The sequence below is a fragment of the Megascapheus bottae genome, chromosome 26, assembly GCF_031878675.1.
Source record: "Megascapheus bottae isolate mThoBot1 chromosome 26, mThoBot2.hap1, whole genome shotgun sequence".
Classification (NCBI taxonomy): Eukaryota; Metazoa; Chordata; class Mammalia; order Rodentia; family Geomyidae; genus Megascapheus; species Megascapheus bottae.
Window position 1 is genome coordinate 6,433,501 of NC_143534.1, and position 15,614 is coordinate 6,449,114.

Here is a 15,614-nt window from a genome sequence, read left to right on the forward strand (position 1 = left end):
GGTGGGGTTGGTCAGGTTGCAAGGCGGGAATCGTTTTTTCTGTAATTAATGGTGGTACGTAACTTAAGTCTGGACCGATTTTCCTTAGCACGAAGGATGTCCTGAAAGGGCAGCTCTGCAGTGTTTGGTAATAATGTGTTCAATAAGCCGATGCGTTGACATTTGCCCCCGTGCATGCATGCATTTAGGAAGTGTTGTTAGAGTGCGGACAATGATCCGGCGTGGTGTTGAGCTAGATTCCCTGCCTTTCAGTGGTGGCTTGTGTAAGCCAGGAGGTAGCAGTTGCCATCAGGTAAATGTTTTCTGTTGGGAACGGCTGGGTTTTGTTACGGAGAACAGTCGTGGGGAAAGCAGTCAGTGAAGGGTTTAAAGATAAACTTAGAAAGACAAGGTTCTTCCATGTTCTTTTTCCTGTCACTTGGAACCTGGAAAACTCCTCATCTGTATTGTGACAAAACTGTTTTGTTTGCTTTCTTTTTTTTTTAATGGTGTCACCTTTATACTATAAATGCAATGTACAGGGGGATGTCCACTACTGCATTTCTTCACCCTTTGGGGGGCAGGGTTGGGTCGTTGGGCTTGAACTCTGAGCCTGGATGCTGTCCCTGAGCTCTTGAGCTACAGGGCCACTTCCTGTATGTTCTTTTTATCAAAAGAATGGCTATTCTGGGCAGTGGTGGCTCACACCTGCCATCCGAGCTACACAGAAGGCCGAGATGGTAGGATCACAGTTTGAAGCCAGACTATGCACTTCCATAATTCTTTTATCCATATGCAAAGTTAAGGTCTTGCCTGTATTGTATACTCTCTGATCTCTATTCTGCATGTTTTTCAGCATTAAACTGAAAAGAAGATGTCCCTGTATGATGACCTGGGAGTGGAGACCAGTGACTCAAAAACTGAAGGCTGGTCCAAAAACTTCAAACTTCTACAGTCTCAGCTTCAGGTGAAGAAGGCAGCCCTCACGCAAGCAAAGGTAATGAGATGGCAAGTCACAGTGGCCCGTGTGTGCAGGTTCCTCATGGAGATTCAGATGGTGTCATCGTAGCGTGCCCTTCTTCCTGTTGATTGGAGAGAGGAAGAAGGGCTCTGGTCACTTGGCTTCTCCTGTGAGAATGTCTAGCAATCATAATGTGTTTTCAGACTTCAGTTTGAGAACATGTTTTCAGAACGCTCACTTTGTAAACACAGCCCTGATGCTGCTTTCCTACTGGGCTGCTCGAGTGTGTCTCTTAGCCCTGCTGGGTCGTGTGGGGCAGTGTAGATGGAACTTGACTCTGCATGGTTCAGGGCTCACATTGGCTGCCAATGTGTCGGTGTGTGTAGTTAGTTCTGGGTGGGTTGCTTTTGTTATGATTGTATAACATTGGGTATGGAAGTACTCTTGACTTGTATTTGACCAGTTGACTTGAGCTCAGGGCCTGAGCACTGTCCTTGGACTTTCTCAAGGCTAGAGCTCTACCACTTGAGCCTCAGCACCACTTCCGGCTTTTTCCATATATGTGGTACCAAGGAATGGAACCCGGGTCTTCGTGCATGCTAGGCAAGCACTTTAACCACTAGGCCAAACTCCTGGCCCAAGCCTCTTTATTCTTAAGGCTAGTGCACTATCACTTAACCTATAATTCTACTTCTGCTTTTTGAGTGTTTTATTGAAGATGAGTCTCGCTTGGCTGGCTGGCTGGCTGGCTGGCTTTGAACCAGAGCCTTAGTTTCTGAACCTACTGAGTAGCTAGGATTATAGGCATAAGCCACCAGCACCCAGCTTGTTTTATTTTTATTTATTTATTCTTTGCTCGTCCTGGGGCTTGAACTCAGTGCCTGGGCACTGTCCTTGGATACTTTAGCTCAAGGCTAGCACTCTGCTACCTGAGCCACAGCACCACTTCGAGCTTTTTCTGTGTATGTGGTACTACGGAATCAAACCCATGGCTTCACGCATGCTAGGCGAGCACTCTACCACTAGGCTACACTTCCAGCCCCAGCTTGTTTGTTTGTGGGTCATGGGGCTTGAACTCAGCCTGGGCACTGTCCCTGAGCTCTTCAGCTCAAGGCTACCACCCTGCCCCACTTCTTGTTTTCTGGAGTTTAATTGGAGATAAGAATCAGGTCATTTTGTGCTCAGATCTCAGCCTCCTGAGATTACAGGCATGAGCCACTACGCCCAGTGCTTATTTTAATCAAGGTCTTAATATGTAGCTTAAGTTGACCTAGATTACAGGAGAGCTCTATGCCTGGCAGAATTTTGACTTAGAACTTTTAACATTTTTATTTAAAAATTTCATTTATTTATGAGTCAGGTTCTTGCTATGTGGCTCAGGTTGCCTCCAACTTGAAATCTTTCTACCTGAGACTCTCCTGAGCAAGCTGGAAATACAGGAAGGCTACCCAACACCCAAACTCCTAACAAGCTTGCATCCCAAATGAAAGGAAGGTTACAGAACAAATATTTTCTCTTTAGTTTTTTGGCCAGGTTTTAAGGTCTTTATATATTTCACATAGCTGCTTCATTTTATTTTTTTGGCAGTGCTGGTGTTTGAACTCATATGTGTTTGCTGTTAGGCACTCTACCATACCTCCAGCCCATTTTGCTTTAGGTTTTCAAATAGGTTCTTGTCTTTATGTGCAAATGGTGAGCCTCCCGTATCTACTTCTCACAGTGCTAGCATGAGCATAGTGCTCCATTTAACTCTAGTTTGCTGAGATGGAGTCTTTCTAACTTCATGCCCGGGTTGGCCTTTAATCGTGATTCTCCGGATTTCAGGTGCTAGTGACTTTGAAAAGTTGTAAGGTAGGTTCCTCATTAAAGTGAGAGGTCAGGGTGTAGATCTAGGAGAGAAGGGTGCCCCGGTGCTCAGGTGTCTTGCTTGGGATATCCCAGCATGCACAGCTGTTCCTTGTGAAGGAGCCACATACATCATGATGTGCTGTGCCGCAGATTTACCCTCCAGAGGCTAAGTCCCATGGGGAGTCGTCTCTCTGAACTCCGACTGTAAACTTAAATACAAGGAACCACCAACATGGACTAACAAGCAAAATAGTATAGGATTGTAATAATTGAGATAAAATACAGGTTGATTTTTCTTGGCGGAGGGGTGGGGGATGTTTGCTTCATGGGCCAGGAGTTTGACCTAGTGGTTGAGTGCTTGCTTGCCTAGCATGCATGAAGACCTGAGTTCAATTCTTCTGTACCACATACATAGAAAAGCCAAAAGTGGAGATGTGGCTCAAGTGGTAGAGCACTAAACTTGAGGAAAGCCCAAAGGACAGTGCTCAGGCCCTGAGTTCAGTCTCCAGAACTGGCAAAAAAAAAAATGTTTGCTGCAAATAATATGAATGTTAATTTGAAACTTGAGTGTACTTCTCTCGTTTCTGCTTTTAGAGCCAAAGGACAAAGCAAAGCACCGTCCTTGCCCCTGTCATTGACCTGAAGAGAGGCGGTTCCTCAGATGACCGGCAGATTGTAGACACACCACCCCACGTAGCAGCTGGGCTGAAGGTAAGCTGGTGTGAGCCTGTGACCTAGGCACACCTCCATGCATTCTGTAGCCCTAACGTGCAAACATATCTCAACGTGCAGAAAAGAAAAATAACTTTTAAACTGCCTCTTGAGCAATTAAAAATTAACTTCGATATAAATTGTAGCTATTTTGGAGCCGGAAGTTTGGCCGAGTGGTAGAGTGCTTGCCTAGCATTCAGGTTTGATTCCTCAATACGAAAGCAAGAAATGGTGCTGTGGCTCAAGTAGTAGAGCGTTAGCCTTGCGAAAGCCCAAGTACCGTGCACAGGCCCTGAGTTCAAGGCCCAGGACTGGCAATTTAAAAAGAAGAAGAAAGAAAGAAAAAAAAAACTGTAGCTATTTCTCTTTCTACAGATGACATTCAAATGATAGATAACATGGTAGTATAAATGACTGACTAAACATGATTAAAAGTTTAACAACAGCCAGACTCTGGTGGCTCACTCCTATAATACTAGCTACTTGGGCTGAGGTCTGAGGATTGAGCTTCAAAGCCAGCTTAAGCAAAAAAGCCAGTGAGACTTTTTTTTTTTTTTTTTTTTGCCAGTCCTGGGCTTGAGCTCAGGGCCTGAGCACTGTCCTTGGACAGTAGAGCTAGAGCTCTACCACTTGAGCCTCAGCACCACTTCCGGCTTTTTTCTATATGTGGTACCGAGGAATCAAACCCGGGTCTTCATGCATGCTAGGCAAACACTTGAACCACTAGGCCAAACTCCTGGCCCGCCAGTGAGACTTATCTCCAGTAAACCACGAGAAAGCCAGAAGTAGAGCCTAGGTTTGGCCTCAGAACTCATGTCTCTGCTTCCATGGTAACCGAAATTATAAGTTTGTACTCTCACACCTGGCTTCTAATTTCTCCCTTACATTTGTCTCTTTTCTAAAAACTTGGTTTTAGGGGAAATGTAAGTGTTGTTATTGGAACCTGATCTTCGTGGACTTAAAAAAATTTACAGTGCTGGGATGGGAATTGTGTCAGACTCCAATTCTGAAATGCAGGTTACCTGGAAGGAAGGAATTTTCTAGAGAATTTTAAAAGACCAAGAAACTGTTTTCTAAAGTTGTAATAATGTAATGTGTGCCCATGGCATCAGAATCTAAAGTTACTCTGAATGATGACGGTGAATGTGCTGTTCGTTCATATGTTGTCTAAATGAGATTTTTTTCGCTCCCAAGTGCTTATGTCTTGAGTGTCAGTTCACGGTGACTTCTGCAGTTGGAAGTAGTGTACGAGGCACAGTTCATCAGGGCTCTGCTTCTGCCTGGTGAGGGCTGATACCAGACTCATTGTTTCCTTGTCTATTAAAGGGGAGGTGTCGGTGATCTTCAGGGCCTCTTCTCATTCTGTACCTTAGTCCTATGAGTAAACCTGTGGGGTGTAAAGCTGATACTTAAACGAATGTTTTCCTTCCCCAGGACCCTGTTCCCAGTGGGTTTTCTGCAGGGGAAGTTCTCATCCCCCTAGCTGACGAATATGACCCTATGTTTCCTAACGATTACGAGAAAGTTGTGAAGCGCCAAAGAGAAGAGCGCCAGAGGCAGCGAGAGCTGGAAAGACAGAAGGAAATAGAAGAGAGGGAAAAGTAAGGCTCCATTTGGGCTGGGGATATTTTGCAGTGGACTCTGGTACAAACTCTAGGAGTAAGTTAGCTATGCAGATGCGACGATCACAGAGTGTCAGGGTGTTTTTAAGAATTGTAAAGGTGTTAGCTCTACGCTGACAGCAGCCTTGAGCAAATTTTTTGTAGACTGAAAACGTGAAGGATCAGTTTTCCTTATTTTTGAAAAGTATGAGTGATAGAATATTTCCATATTCAGTTTATCTTGTGAATTTTTCTTTTCATATCTTTGCTGTTTGGTCTTGTGCGCAGTTGAGGCCACTCGCACTGCACACATACAAACTGGGGGTCAAGGTGACACCCCAGCTTCCTATCTCCAAACTGACCGAAGTGAGGGGAACGTTCATTCCTTTTGTTGTCACAGGAGGCGTAAAGACAGACATGAAGCTAGTGGGTTTTCAAGGCGGCCAGATCCAGATTCTGATGAAGATGAAGATTATGAACGAGAGAGAAGGAAAAGAAGTAAGGCCTGGCTGTAAACACTGTATTTGCCTTTTCCTCTGCAATCCCCGCAGTCTGCATTTTACATAACAACTTCAGCTTATATTGTATACTTTCTGACACTAACATGTCTGCTTTGAGGACAGCTTAGACTGTTCTACATTCTTCCTAACCTGCAGCACTGTTGTATTTGCCTCTGGTCCAGCTGCCCTGTTGCTTTAACACTGGATAAGGAGTCTTGTTAAACTCAAAGAGCATACTTGTCACTCACGCCAGTGAATTTGAAGAGACTGCTTAGTTTTTCTGTGTCTTTTACCTCTTGTTTGAGAAAGGCAGGGAGATAGAAGTTTGTTTCTAATGTGTGTGTGTGCATGCATATGTATGTATGTATATGTATATATGCGGTGGGTCATGTGGCTTGAACGTCCTGGGCACTGTCCCTGAGCTCTTCAGCTCAAGGCTACCACCCTACCCTTGAGCCAAGCCCCACTTCCTGTTTTTCTAGAGGTTAATTGGAGATAAGAGTCTCAGGTCCTTTTGTGCCTGGCCTGGCTCTGAACCTTGATCCTCAGATCTCAGGCGTGAGCCACCTGCCTGGTTATATCTGTACAATTTTGTGTTTGAGGTAAAGTCTTAGCTTAGCCATCAGTAGCTCTAATGGGAATTGAAAGATTAGAGTGCTTCCTATTTAGCTTCTGCCATTGTGGTGGCAGATGAGAGTAAGTGAAGATTTGAATCTTCTGTTTGCCTGATACTCTTGTACACGTTCTCACAGTTTTTCTGTTAGCCTTAACAGCTCTGAGCAGGGTCTGCCACTCTGTTAAAGCATGAATGCTTTGTATATTATACAGGTCCATTCTTTGTCTTATCCATGATCTTTATTTGCCAGAAACCCTTGTTACAATGTTGCCAACACCATCTCATCCAAGGGGTTCAATGCACTGAGGTTTCAGGAATCCAGTGGCAGCTCAGCTGCCAATAAGGGATTGATGTGCTTCAATCTGGTTAGTAGCAAATCGCTTGAACTCTGGGCCTGGACACCATCCCTGAGCTCTTCAGTTCAAGGTTAGCACTCTACTTGAGACACGGCACCACTTCCACCCAGAACTTTTTTTTTTTTTAATTGAACTTGTTAGAACATCAATTTGCTTTCCAGAGCACATCAGTAGTCATTCTTAGTGGCAGAATTTATAAAAATGATGATAGCAAATATTTCCAAAGAACTGTCGGAAGGTTTTATTCAGGCTCATGCTCCCTCTACATGGTTTTTATCACCCAGGCTGGGAATCACAGTGCATTTCTAGTGGTAGTGGTTTTAATTGAGACATTTTATATTTTTTGTTTTTTGTTTTTGGCCAGTCCTGGGGCTTGAACTTAGGGCCTGGGCATTGTCCTTGGACACTTTTTGCTCAAGGCTAGCACTCTGCCACTTGAACCACAGCGCCACTTCTAGCTTTTTCTGTGTATGTGGTACCGAGAAATCGAACCCAAGGCTTCCTGCATGCTGGCAAACACTGTACCACTGGGTCAAGCTTCCAAACCGGAGTCTGACAATTGCTTAAAAATAATAATAACAACACCTCTTCCTTGTTGCCTCGTCTGTCTGAGCTCGGTTTTACACCATTAGAAGAACATGCTGTGTGCTGAATGTGTACTGCTTTATTCTACTTCTGTCCGTTTGTTCTCTGATTACATTCTCAGCTGGGAACAATAATAACCTAGTTCGAGGGTTTCTTAAGTTAGAGAGGTCGTAGGTTACGAGCACTGATGAGGGATGCACTCTTAAGGATAACCATAGTACTCTTGAGGATACTGTTACTCTGGATTTTATATTTTGTCTTAAAATTCACTTGGTAAGCCCATTCTAGGGCTCTTAAATGCCAGTTAGAACAACTTTGTGTGTCTGAGTTTCGCTCATTTTCTTTACTTGTAATTCTAACCTTAGATGCCTAATTACTTAGATGTTAGGATTGGAGTAGCAGAAGTTTTCCTCCTCTCCAAGTGAGATGGATAGACAGATCAAGAAAGTGGACATGATGAGTGTCGCGATACTTGTGAATCTGGCATCTGAAAGGGTTTCCTTTCTTGATGTTTATTATTTGAGGTAATATTGGGATTTTACTCGGGGTCCTGTGCTTCCTAGGCAGGTGCTCTACCAGGGTTTTCCCTCTTTTAAAAACCGTTTTTTGTGTTTTTTTTGCAGGTATGGGCGGAGCTGCCATTGCCCCACCCACATCTCTTGTAGAGAAAGACAAGGAATGTAAGTAGTTCTCTTCCTCTTCTATGTAACAGTACCAACATTTTTTTTTTTTTTTTTTTTTTTGCCAGTCCTGGGCTTGAGATCGGGGCCTGAGCACTGTCTTTGGACTTTCTCAAGGCTGGAGCTCTACCACTTGAGCCTCAGCACCACTTTCGGCTTTTTTCTGTATATGTGGTACCGAGGAATTGAACCTGGGCCTTGATGCATGCTAGGCAAGCACTGTACCACTAGGCCAAACTCCCAGTCCTCACCTTTTTTTTTTTTTTTTTAAGCAATTTGTTTTCCCTTTTTCCCCAAGTATTCATTTAAGAATTTGTGAAAACAAAAGTAAATACATTACAGAAAACAGGAATAAAGGTTTTTTACTTGTATGGTTAGGATCTGTTATATTCATGACCTTTCACAAGGGGCAGTGGCTTCCCTGATTAGAGCAGATGTGTGCCTGTTATTCTGTCCTCAGTCAGAATGTGTCCTGCTTCTCCACAGCTATGCTTGAATCTGGAGGTTGGGACTGCTTTGATGTTTCATGTAGATAATTTCCTCATGCACTGTGTTAAGCCACACCTAAGGTGTCATAAGCCAATATTACCAACCCTAATATTCCTTTGAAGTAGTACACTTTTTGTGTTTTTTTTTTTTGTTTTGTTTTGTTTTGTTTTTTTGGCCAGTTCTGGGCTTGAGCTCAGGGCTTGAGCACTGTCCTTGGACTTTCTCAAGGCTATAACTCCACTACTTGAGCCTCAGCACCACTTCTGCCTTTTTCTATATATATATATGTGGTACCAAGGAATCAAACCCTAGTCTTCGTGCATGCTAGGCAAGCACTTTAACCACTACGCCAAACTCCCAGCCTTTTTGTGCTATTTTTAAAGAGTGTAATATTTAAAATATTGCTACATACCTATTAACAAACATCCTTAGTTGAAGCTAGTTGCTGAGAAGAGGCCCCCGGCGTCTGAGTGGTTCACAGCCTTTCGCTGGGTTGAGAGCCCTGTGCATGCATGGCTCCAGCACCTTTCTGTCTGTGAGGCTAAGGAAATAAGGGAAGAATCTTAGGACAGGCACACAGATGCTGTGAGAAAGGAGAGTTAGGGTGTATATCTTAAAGATTCAGGCAAGAAAATTTAATTCAAATAAAGACTCCAAATAAAACAATACTTCAGTAAAGCAAGAATAATATTTGAGGGGATATAAGCAATTGAAACAAGCAAAAACTCTTCTACCTCTGGTTTCAAAGAGAATGTATGTAAAATTATATAAACCTTATCTTTGTAGCAAGCAGCAAATGTAGACATGTCAAGATAAATAATTGATACGAGATGGGTTTTAATGGTATTTTAGTGAACCTGCTTTATCTTTCTACATCAGTACCCCGAGACTTTCCTTATGAAGAGGATTCGAGGCCTCGGGCACAGTCTTCCAAAGCTGCAATTCCCCCTCCCGTGTACGAAGAGCCCGACAGGCCCAGGTCTCCCACCGGGCCCAGCAACTCCTTCCTTGCTAACATGGGGTAAGACTGGAGGGTTCTGCAGAAGAAAATGTACTCATGGCTTCAGCACGTGTGAAGCGGTGACACTTTTTCCAGGAGTACAGCTCTCAGCACGTGTGAAGCGGTGACACTTTTTCCAGGAGTACAGCTCATTTGAAAATGGAACATTTGGGCCTATAGGAAACTTTCATGGTGTATTTGACCACACACGGCCCTCTGCTCAGGGATGGGCATTGGGGACATATCTGACTGTGTAAAATAGCAAGTCTTTTTTTTTTTTTTTTTCTTCAGTCCTGGGGCTTGAACTCAGGGCCTGGACACTGTCCTTCGGCTTTCCTCAAGGCTGGCGTTCTACCATTTGAGCCACAGCACCACTTCTAGCCTTTTCTGTGTATGTGATTCCTTGGACTCAAACCAGAGCTTCTTGCATGGTAGGCAAGCACTCTACCACCGGGCCACACTCCCAGCCTGGCAAGTCTCGACTAATAGGTGAACATTATTTTTCTATACAGGAATTTTTTAAAAATAACTTACAGACACTATCATAATACTTGCAGGTAAAATGGCTCAGGAAGGATTAGAGCTTAGCTTATTTCCTTTTCCCTTTTCACATCTCTCTTTCCTGGTGAAAATGGGTCACTTGCCTGACAGTCCTGGTCCTGTACCTTTGGTTTCAAGCTTGGCTTGGGTGCTTGCCCTGGCAGCACATATACTAAAATTAGAACCGAGTGGAGAAGGTGAGAATGGCACACAAGTTCCTGAGTGTTCCATGCTAAAAAAACAACAACAAAATCTTGGTTTGAGGTATAAATACCAGTAGGCCACTCTCCCTATAATGGGACGTATGTTTGTTAGAGTATAAACATTAGTTTTAAGGCTGACCTGCGGTAGGACTTGTGGGATTTTCTTTTTAGCCCTGCTGGACTAGCCATGCATTTTGGGTAAGAGGACATTTTTGACATGGTTGGCTCTGAGTCCATGAAGGGCTGTGGAAGGCATGGCGTCACACTGAGTTCTTTGTTGGGTAGGAACAGGAGCTTCCTGCTGCGGGCCGCTGTGGTAGAGGAGGGTGCCCCATGCCCCTGCCCTGAGCTCACGCGCTCATGTGCCCCCCCTTTGGTTGTCAGCCCTCAGGGAGGTGACTGCTCGGAGTCGGAGGAGTGCATAATGGCTTAGCTAGCGGGCGGCGAAGGAGGGGGTCGAATGCTTCCCCCCCCACTGCAGTGAGTGTTCTTGCACATGGCCTCGTAGTATGTCTAGACATGGGAGTGCTTCTGGGTTAGGATAAAAAGTGACTGTTATTTCCCCTTTAAAAAGGAATTAGATCTTAAACTTAGGCTTAAGAAGGAGAGAGGGCGCCATGTATAGCTTAGTGGTTTTAGTCTTTTGTCTTTCTTTTTTGCCCTGGAATAGCAGCATGGCTAAGCGCTGGCGACTCCTCACTGTTCAAGAGCTGAGAGGCTGGGCGCCTGTAATCCTAGCTACTCAGGAGGATCTGAAGGCTGAGGTTCAAAGCCAGCCCTAGCAGGCAGGCGGGGGCTGGGGTGGGGAAGATTCTTTTCTTGTTGGTTGTAGGGCTTGAACTCAGGACCTAGGTATTACCCCTGAGCTCTTTTGCCCAAGGCTAGCACTGTGAGCCACAGCACCACTTCTGGTGAGTGGTTAATTGGAGATAAGGGTTTCTGACTGGGCTGGCTTCTAATGCAATCCTCATATCTCAGCCTCCTGAGTAACCAGGATTTGAGGCGTGAGCCACAGTGGGCCTGAGAAATTCTTCATCTCCAGTGAATCAGCAAAAAAGGTAGAAGTATGGTAGAATGCCAGCCTTGAGCATACTGGCACCAAAAGAAGAGGAAGAGGAGGAGGAGGAGCACTAGCAGCTCAGAAACATGAGTTCTGAATGCAATTTCACTTCTACCATAAAAGTCTCCAAATGAGACTGTTTGTGTGTCATGGGGCTTAAACTCTAAGCCTGGGTGTTGTTCCTGAGCTCTTCAGCTCCAGGCTACCGCCCTACCCCTGGAGCTACCAGGGGTAGGCTCTTACATTTGAAAGTTGATTATGCAGTTTAGATCAGTGCCACCATCCTCATTCTGAAACTTGAGACTTATGATCATAAGTGGTATAGCCCTGAGGCAGGGAGCACATAAGGGGTTGTCATTGGAGAAACTAAGGCTCCCCCAGAGTAGACTGAGAGATTCTGGGTTCTACTTACTACTGGGTTTTTTGTTGTTGTTGTTTGTGCTGGTCCTGGGGCTCGAACTCAGGGCCTGGGTGCTTGTCCTTAGCTTTTTCACTCAAGGCTGGTGTTCTACCATTTGGGCCACACTCGCACTTCCAGGTTTTTGTTGGTTAATTGGAGATAAGGTCTTACTGACTTCCTGCCCCAGCTGGCTTTGAACCGTAATCCTCAGATCTCAGACTCCCAAGTAGCTAGGATTACAGGTGTGAGCCACCCACCTGGCTTTTTTTTCCCCAGGTTTTGTTAAATCCCCACAGCTTTTGTCTAAAGACCTGCTTGCTGTGTGTGGTCTCTGGGCAGAAGGCGATGGCTGTGATGTGAAGTCCTGCCAGAGCTGTACTTGACGGCATTGGCTGTAGGTTCCTTTCCCTTGTTGTCCCAGGGGCACAGTGGCGCATAAGATCATGCAGAAGTACGGCTTCCGTGAAGGCCAGGGGCTGGGCAAGCACGAGCAGGGGCTGAGCACCGCGTTGTCTGTGGAGAAGACCAGCAAGAGGGGCGGCAAGATCATCGTGGGGGACGCCACGGAGAAGGGAGAGACTCAGGGTGAGTGCAGGGAGGAGGCGTGCCTCCCTCTACCAGCCACTGTCAGTCCTGCACGCTGTGGGTGCACTTGCAGTTCTGACGTGAAGAGCAGTCTTGTTTGGTCAGAGCTGAGGTAGAGATGAAGGCAAATGGAGGTGTGGGCAGAAATAAATACCCTGAGGGAAATAATGTCCTGCCTGCTTTGACTAGGCAAACAGCCTGTTAGCCTCATAAAAGAATTTGTTTCTATAGCATGTATCCACCTGTGTCTCACTTTTCCAGTTCTTTTCCCCAGCCTTTCTTTATGGTCCCTCATTTTCTTACAAACTGCTTTCTGTGCCATCTAGTGTTGCTTTGACATCTGTAGCTGACATTGTGCTATTTTGTTCTCATTTGATTTTTATAATCTTCTGTAGTAAAGGCCTGTAGCAATGAGCTATATAACATAGTTTAAGTAAAGAAAAGAGTTGATTTCTGAGTTAGCTGAATTTTCTTTCCTAGAAGAGAAACACCCACGCGCTGTACAACTCAGCCAGTGAGCCTGAAATGTATTTTCCAAAAACAACCGTGTCCTAATTGTGACAGTGTCTGAAGTCAGCACTTCAGATACTCCTGCGTGTTTCTGCGGGCAAGTGACCGTGAGCTGTGAGCCTAGCTGGGACTCACCAGTAAGGGTCATCCTGACCTATGTCCACCCTTTAGGAGTGAAATGGGCCAAAACTGGAAGGAAATGGAAGAAGCGGGGAAGTTCCAGAAAATAAAATGAAAGTATATACATAGAGCAGAGGAGACATTTGTATTGCACAAATACTCATTGTTGAGTCCAGGATACAAATGTTGAGTTTGCTATTAAATTAGTTACAATAACAAAACTCAATTCTGTAATGTCTGATGATATGTTTTGATACAGATGCATCCAAGAAGTCGGATTCCAATCCATTAACAGAGATACTTAAGTGCCCTACTAAAGTGGTTCTGCTGAGGGTAAGAAGCAAAAGGAAGATACCCGTCTTGCTTACCTTGACTTTTGTGTCACCCCATCCTGCCCCACTGCTGTCATAAAGGTTAAAAACAGGACACAATGGCTTACACCCATAATCCCAGCTGCTTGGGAGACCCATGGCTTGGTGCCATTCCAGTTCAAAAGTTATTAAGACCCCAATTTGAACAAATGAGCTGACATGGTGATACAAGCCTGTCATTCTAGCTGTGTATGAAGAAAGTTAAAGAAAACTTAAGATTTTGCGAGACATTAGCAAATAGCACCTTCAGATAGATCCCATGAGTGAACGGTCTTTATATTACCTTTTTACTCAAGTTCCGATTTCTTTGAGGTTGTTAGTGATTCTGCTTAATTTGCTGCTTACATCCATGACTTGTCACTCTTTTCAAAGCTTTTGAAGAAATGCAGCTTTTAGATATGTCAGGGACAGTTTTTCATTTCATCATTTGGGATTAAGAATATCTGCCATTATGAAAGAATGTTTTGTTTATAAAGCTATTCGAGAGGCTGAAGGCTTGGCCCTCAGGAGTTATCACACCAAGCAAGGTCTAAACCCTGAGTTCACCTCTACTTTCTCCCTAAATCTATCCCCCAAGAAAGGAAAAAAAAAACAAAAACCACAAACCCATTACATGCATTTAAGTTGTACTTGGGAACTGAATTTTTTGATTGTTTATAGAACATGGTCGGTGCAGGAGAAGTAGATGAAGACTTGGAAGTTGAAACCAAGGAAGAATGTGAAAAATATGGCAAAGTTGGAAAATGTGTGATATTTGAAGTAAGAGGGTGTTTGTTTTCATTTTTATGTTGTTCTGTTTTAATTGGCAGGTTAGAAAGCGGGCTACAAATAGAAAGCTAGAATATTGCCGTGTATGACACTGTCTTGCTGAGGGAGGCAACAAGTACTAGCCATACTTCTCATTTATACCAATTTCGAACATAAAAATAAAAATGATTTCAGATTTTATTTGAGAAAGAAATAGAAATGTTTCTTTTATGATTGAGGGTCAATATAGTGATTACAAGCTTTGGTTAAATGCTGAGTTTTAGACATGCCTGAATTTCCCAGTATTTTTATTGCCTGTTACATACTCCCTTCTGTATTGAGAGTATTTAGGATACAGGAAACCTGTTCTGTGCTCTCGGGGGTATGTTTAGTTGAAGAAATGCAAACACATGTTAACTGGAGATTATTTAGTTGCTAGATTGGTGGTACTGATAAGTACAGCAGTTCAGAAAAGGAGTAGGTCAGCAAGAAAATTAGAAAAGGCTTTGAACAGTATCGGATGTAAGCTAGTTTTGAACTGAGTGGGCAGGCATGTATGGGGTGGGGGTATTTCCCGAGGGGTGGCAGGAGCCAGTGAGCAGGCCTACCCGAATGGAATGGTGGCTGTGGTAGATGAGTAGGAAACACTGGTGTGAGTGACCTAGCCCTCAAGGCAGGCTTTAGAAAGCCCGACAAAGCCAGACCTGGTAAGGATGCAGGTCAGTGAAAAGCAACCAGAGCACCAGTTCTTTTCACCTGGCTTTTATTTCTGCTGTTGCTGCTTTATCTTTTGCTGTTTGGTGATTACATCATTGTTTGTGCGCTGGCATAGGTGGCTTACTTGAGGAACTAAGAAACCTGCTTATCTGGATGTTCCCAGCTCCTAATATGGTGCTTGGCATAAAACACATTCGGTACATTTTTGTTGATGAATAAATTATACTTGCTTCTCTAGTAATTTACAACTTGTCCGTACAAGATAATTTGCTCTAACACAAGTAGTATCTCAAAAGATAACTCCACTTGTTACACTTTCCCTTCTTTTCCAGATTCCTGGTGCCCCCGATGATGAAGCAGTTCGGATATTTTTAGAATTTGAAAGAGTTGAATCAGCAATTAAAGGTACCTTACACCATTAAATGTCAAGGAATTTTATAAGGGCTAGAGACCAGACTCAGCAGTAGTTCTTGAGTTCTAATCCCAATCATCCTCCCCCCTCAAAAAAAAATTACTTTTGCAAGTTGGACTCATGACTTTACATTTATGTATTTAAAGTTATGTAAGCCAAAGCTACTGTAATGTCTTCCAGGACACCTATATTAACTGGTTGTCTCTTGTTTGCTTTCTAGCTGTGGTGGATCTGAATGGCAGGTATTTTGGTGGACGAGTGGTAAAAGCCTGTTTCTACAATTTGGATAAATTCAGGGTCTTGGATTTGGCAGAGCAAGTTTGATTATTTTTAAGAACTAGAGTCATTCCTGACGATCCTCAAATAAGCTACTGACTGAGCAGAGAGGAAGGCTGCAGCTCCGTGGCTGCTGGACACTGAGAGTCTTGGAAGGACTTCTAAGGGACCTGTTGATTGATCCCTTTTTTATTTTGTGGTTTTTTTAATATAGTATAAAAATCCTTTTAAAAAATTTGTGTGCCTCTGATTTTTTTAATTGTTACTTTCTAATTATAATTTTTGCTGAGATTTCATAATTCTCAAGTGCTTCAGTGATACATGTCTTGCGCTAAAAATACAGGAGT

The 15,614-nt window shown here is 43.8% G+C and overlaps 1 protein-coding gene across 1 annotated transcript; it reads left to right on the plus strand.

Moving 5' to 3' along the window:
- The first annotated feature begins 823 nt into the window (after nucleotides 1–823).
- On the plus strand, nucleotides 824–15,614 carry Rbm17 (RNA binding motif protein 17). Its single transcript, XM_090318843.1, has 11 exons — nucleotides 824–976; nucleotides 3,383–3,499; nucleotides 4,934–5,100; nucleotides 5,501–5,598; nucleotides 7,781–7,837; nucleotides 9,206–9,347; nucleotides 11,951–12,114; nucleotides 13,004–13,077; nucleotides 13,776–13,874; nucleotides 14,912–14,984; nucleotides 15,212–15,614. The coding sequence occupies exons 1-11, from the start codon at nucleotides 854–856 to the stop codon at nucleotides 15,313–15,315; spliced, it is 1,218 nt and encodes a 405-aa protein (XP_090174969.1). The 5' UTR covers nucleotides 824–853; the 3' UTR covers nucleotides 15,316–15,614.

Excerpts from the sequence above, each read along its gene's own strand:
- Rbm17 (XM_090318843.1), top strand. The coding sequence starts at position 854 with ATGTCCCTGTATGATGACCTGGGAGTGGAGACCAGTGACTCAAAAACT. Across the intron at positions 977-3,382 it reads CAGCCCTCACGCAAGCAAAG|AGCCAAAGGACAAAGCAAAG; the intron begins GTAATGAGATGG and ends TTCTGCTTTTAG. Across the intron at positions 14,985-15,211 it reads AGTTGAATCAGCAATTAAAG|CTGTGGTGGATCTGAATGGC; the intron begins GTACCTTACACC and ends TTTGCTTTCTAG.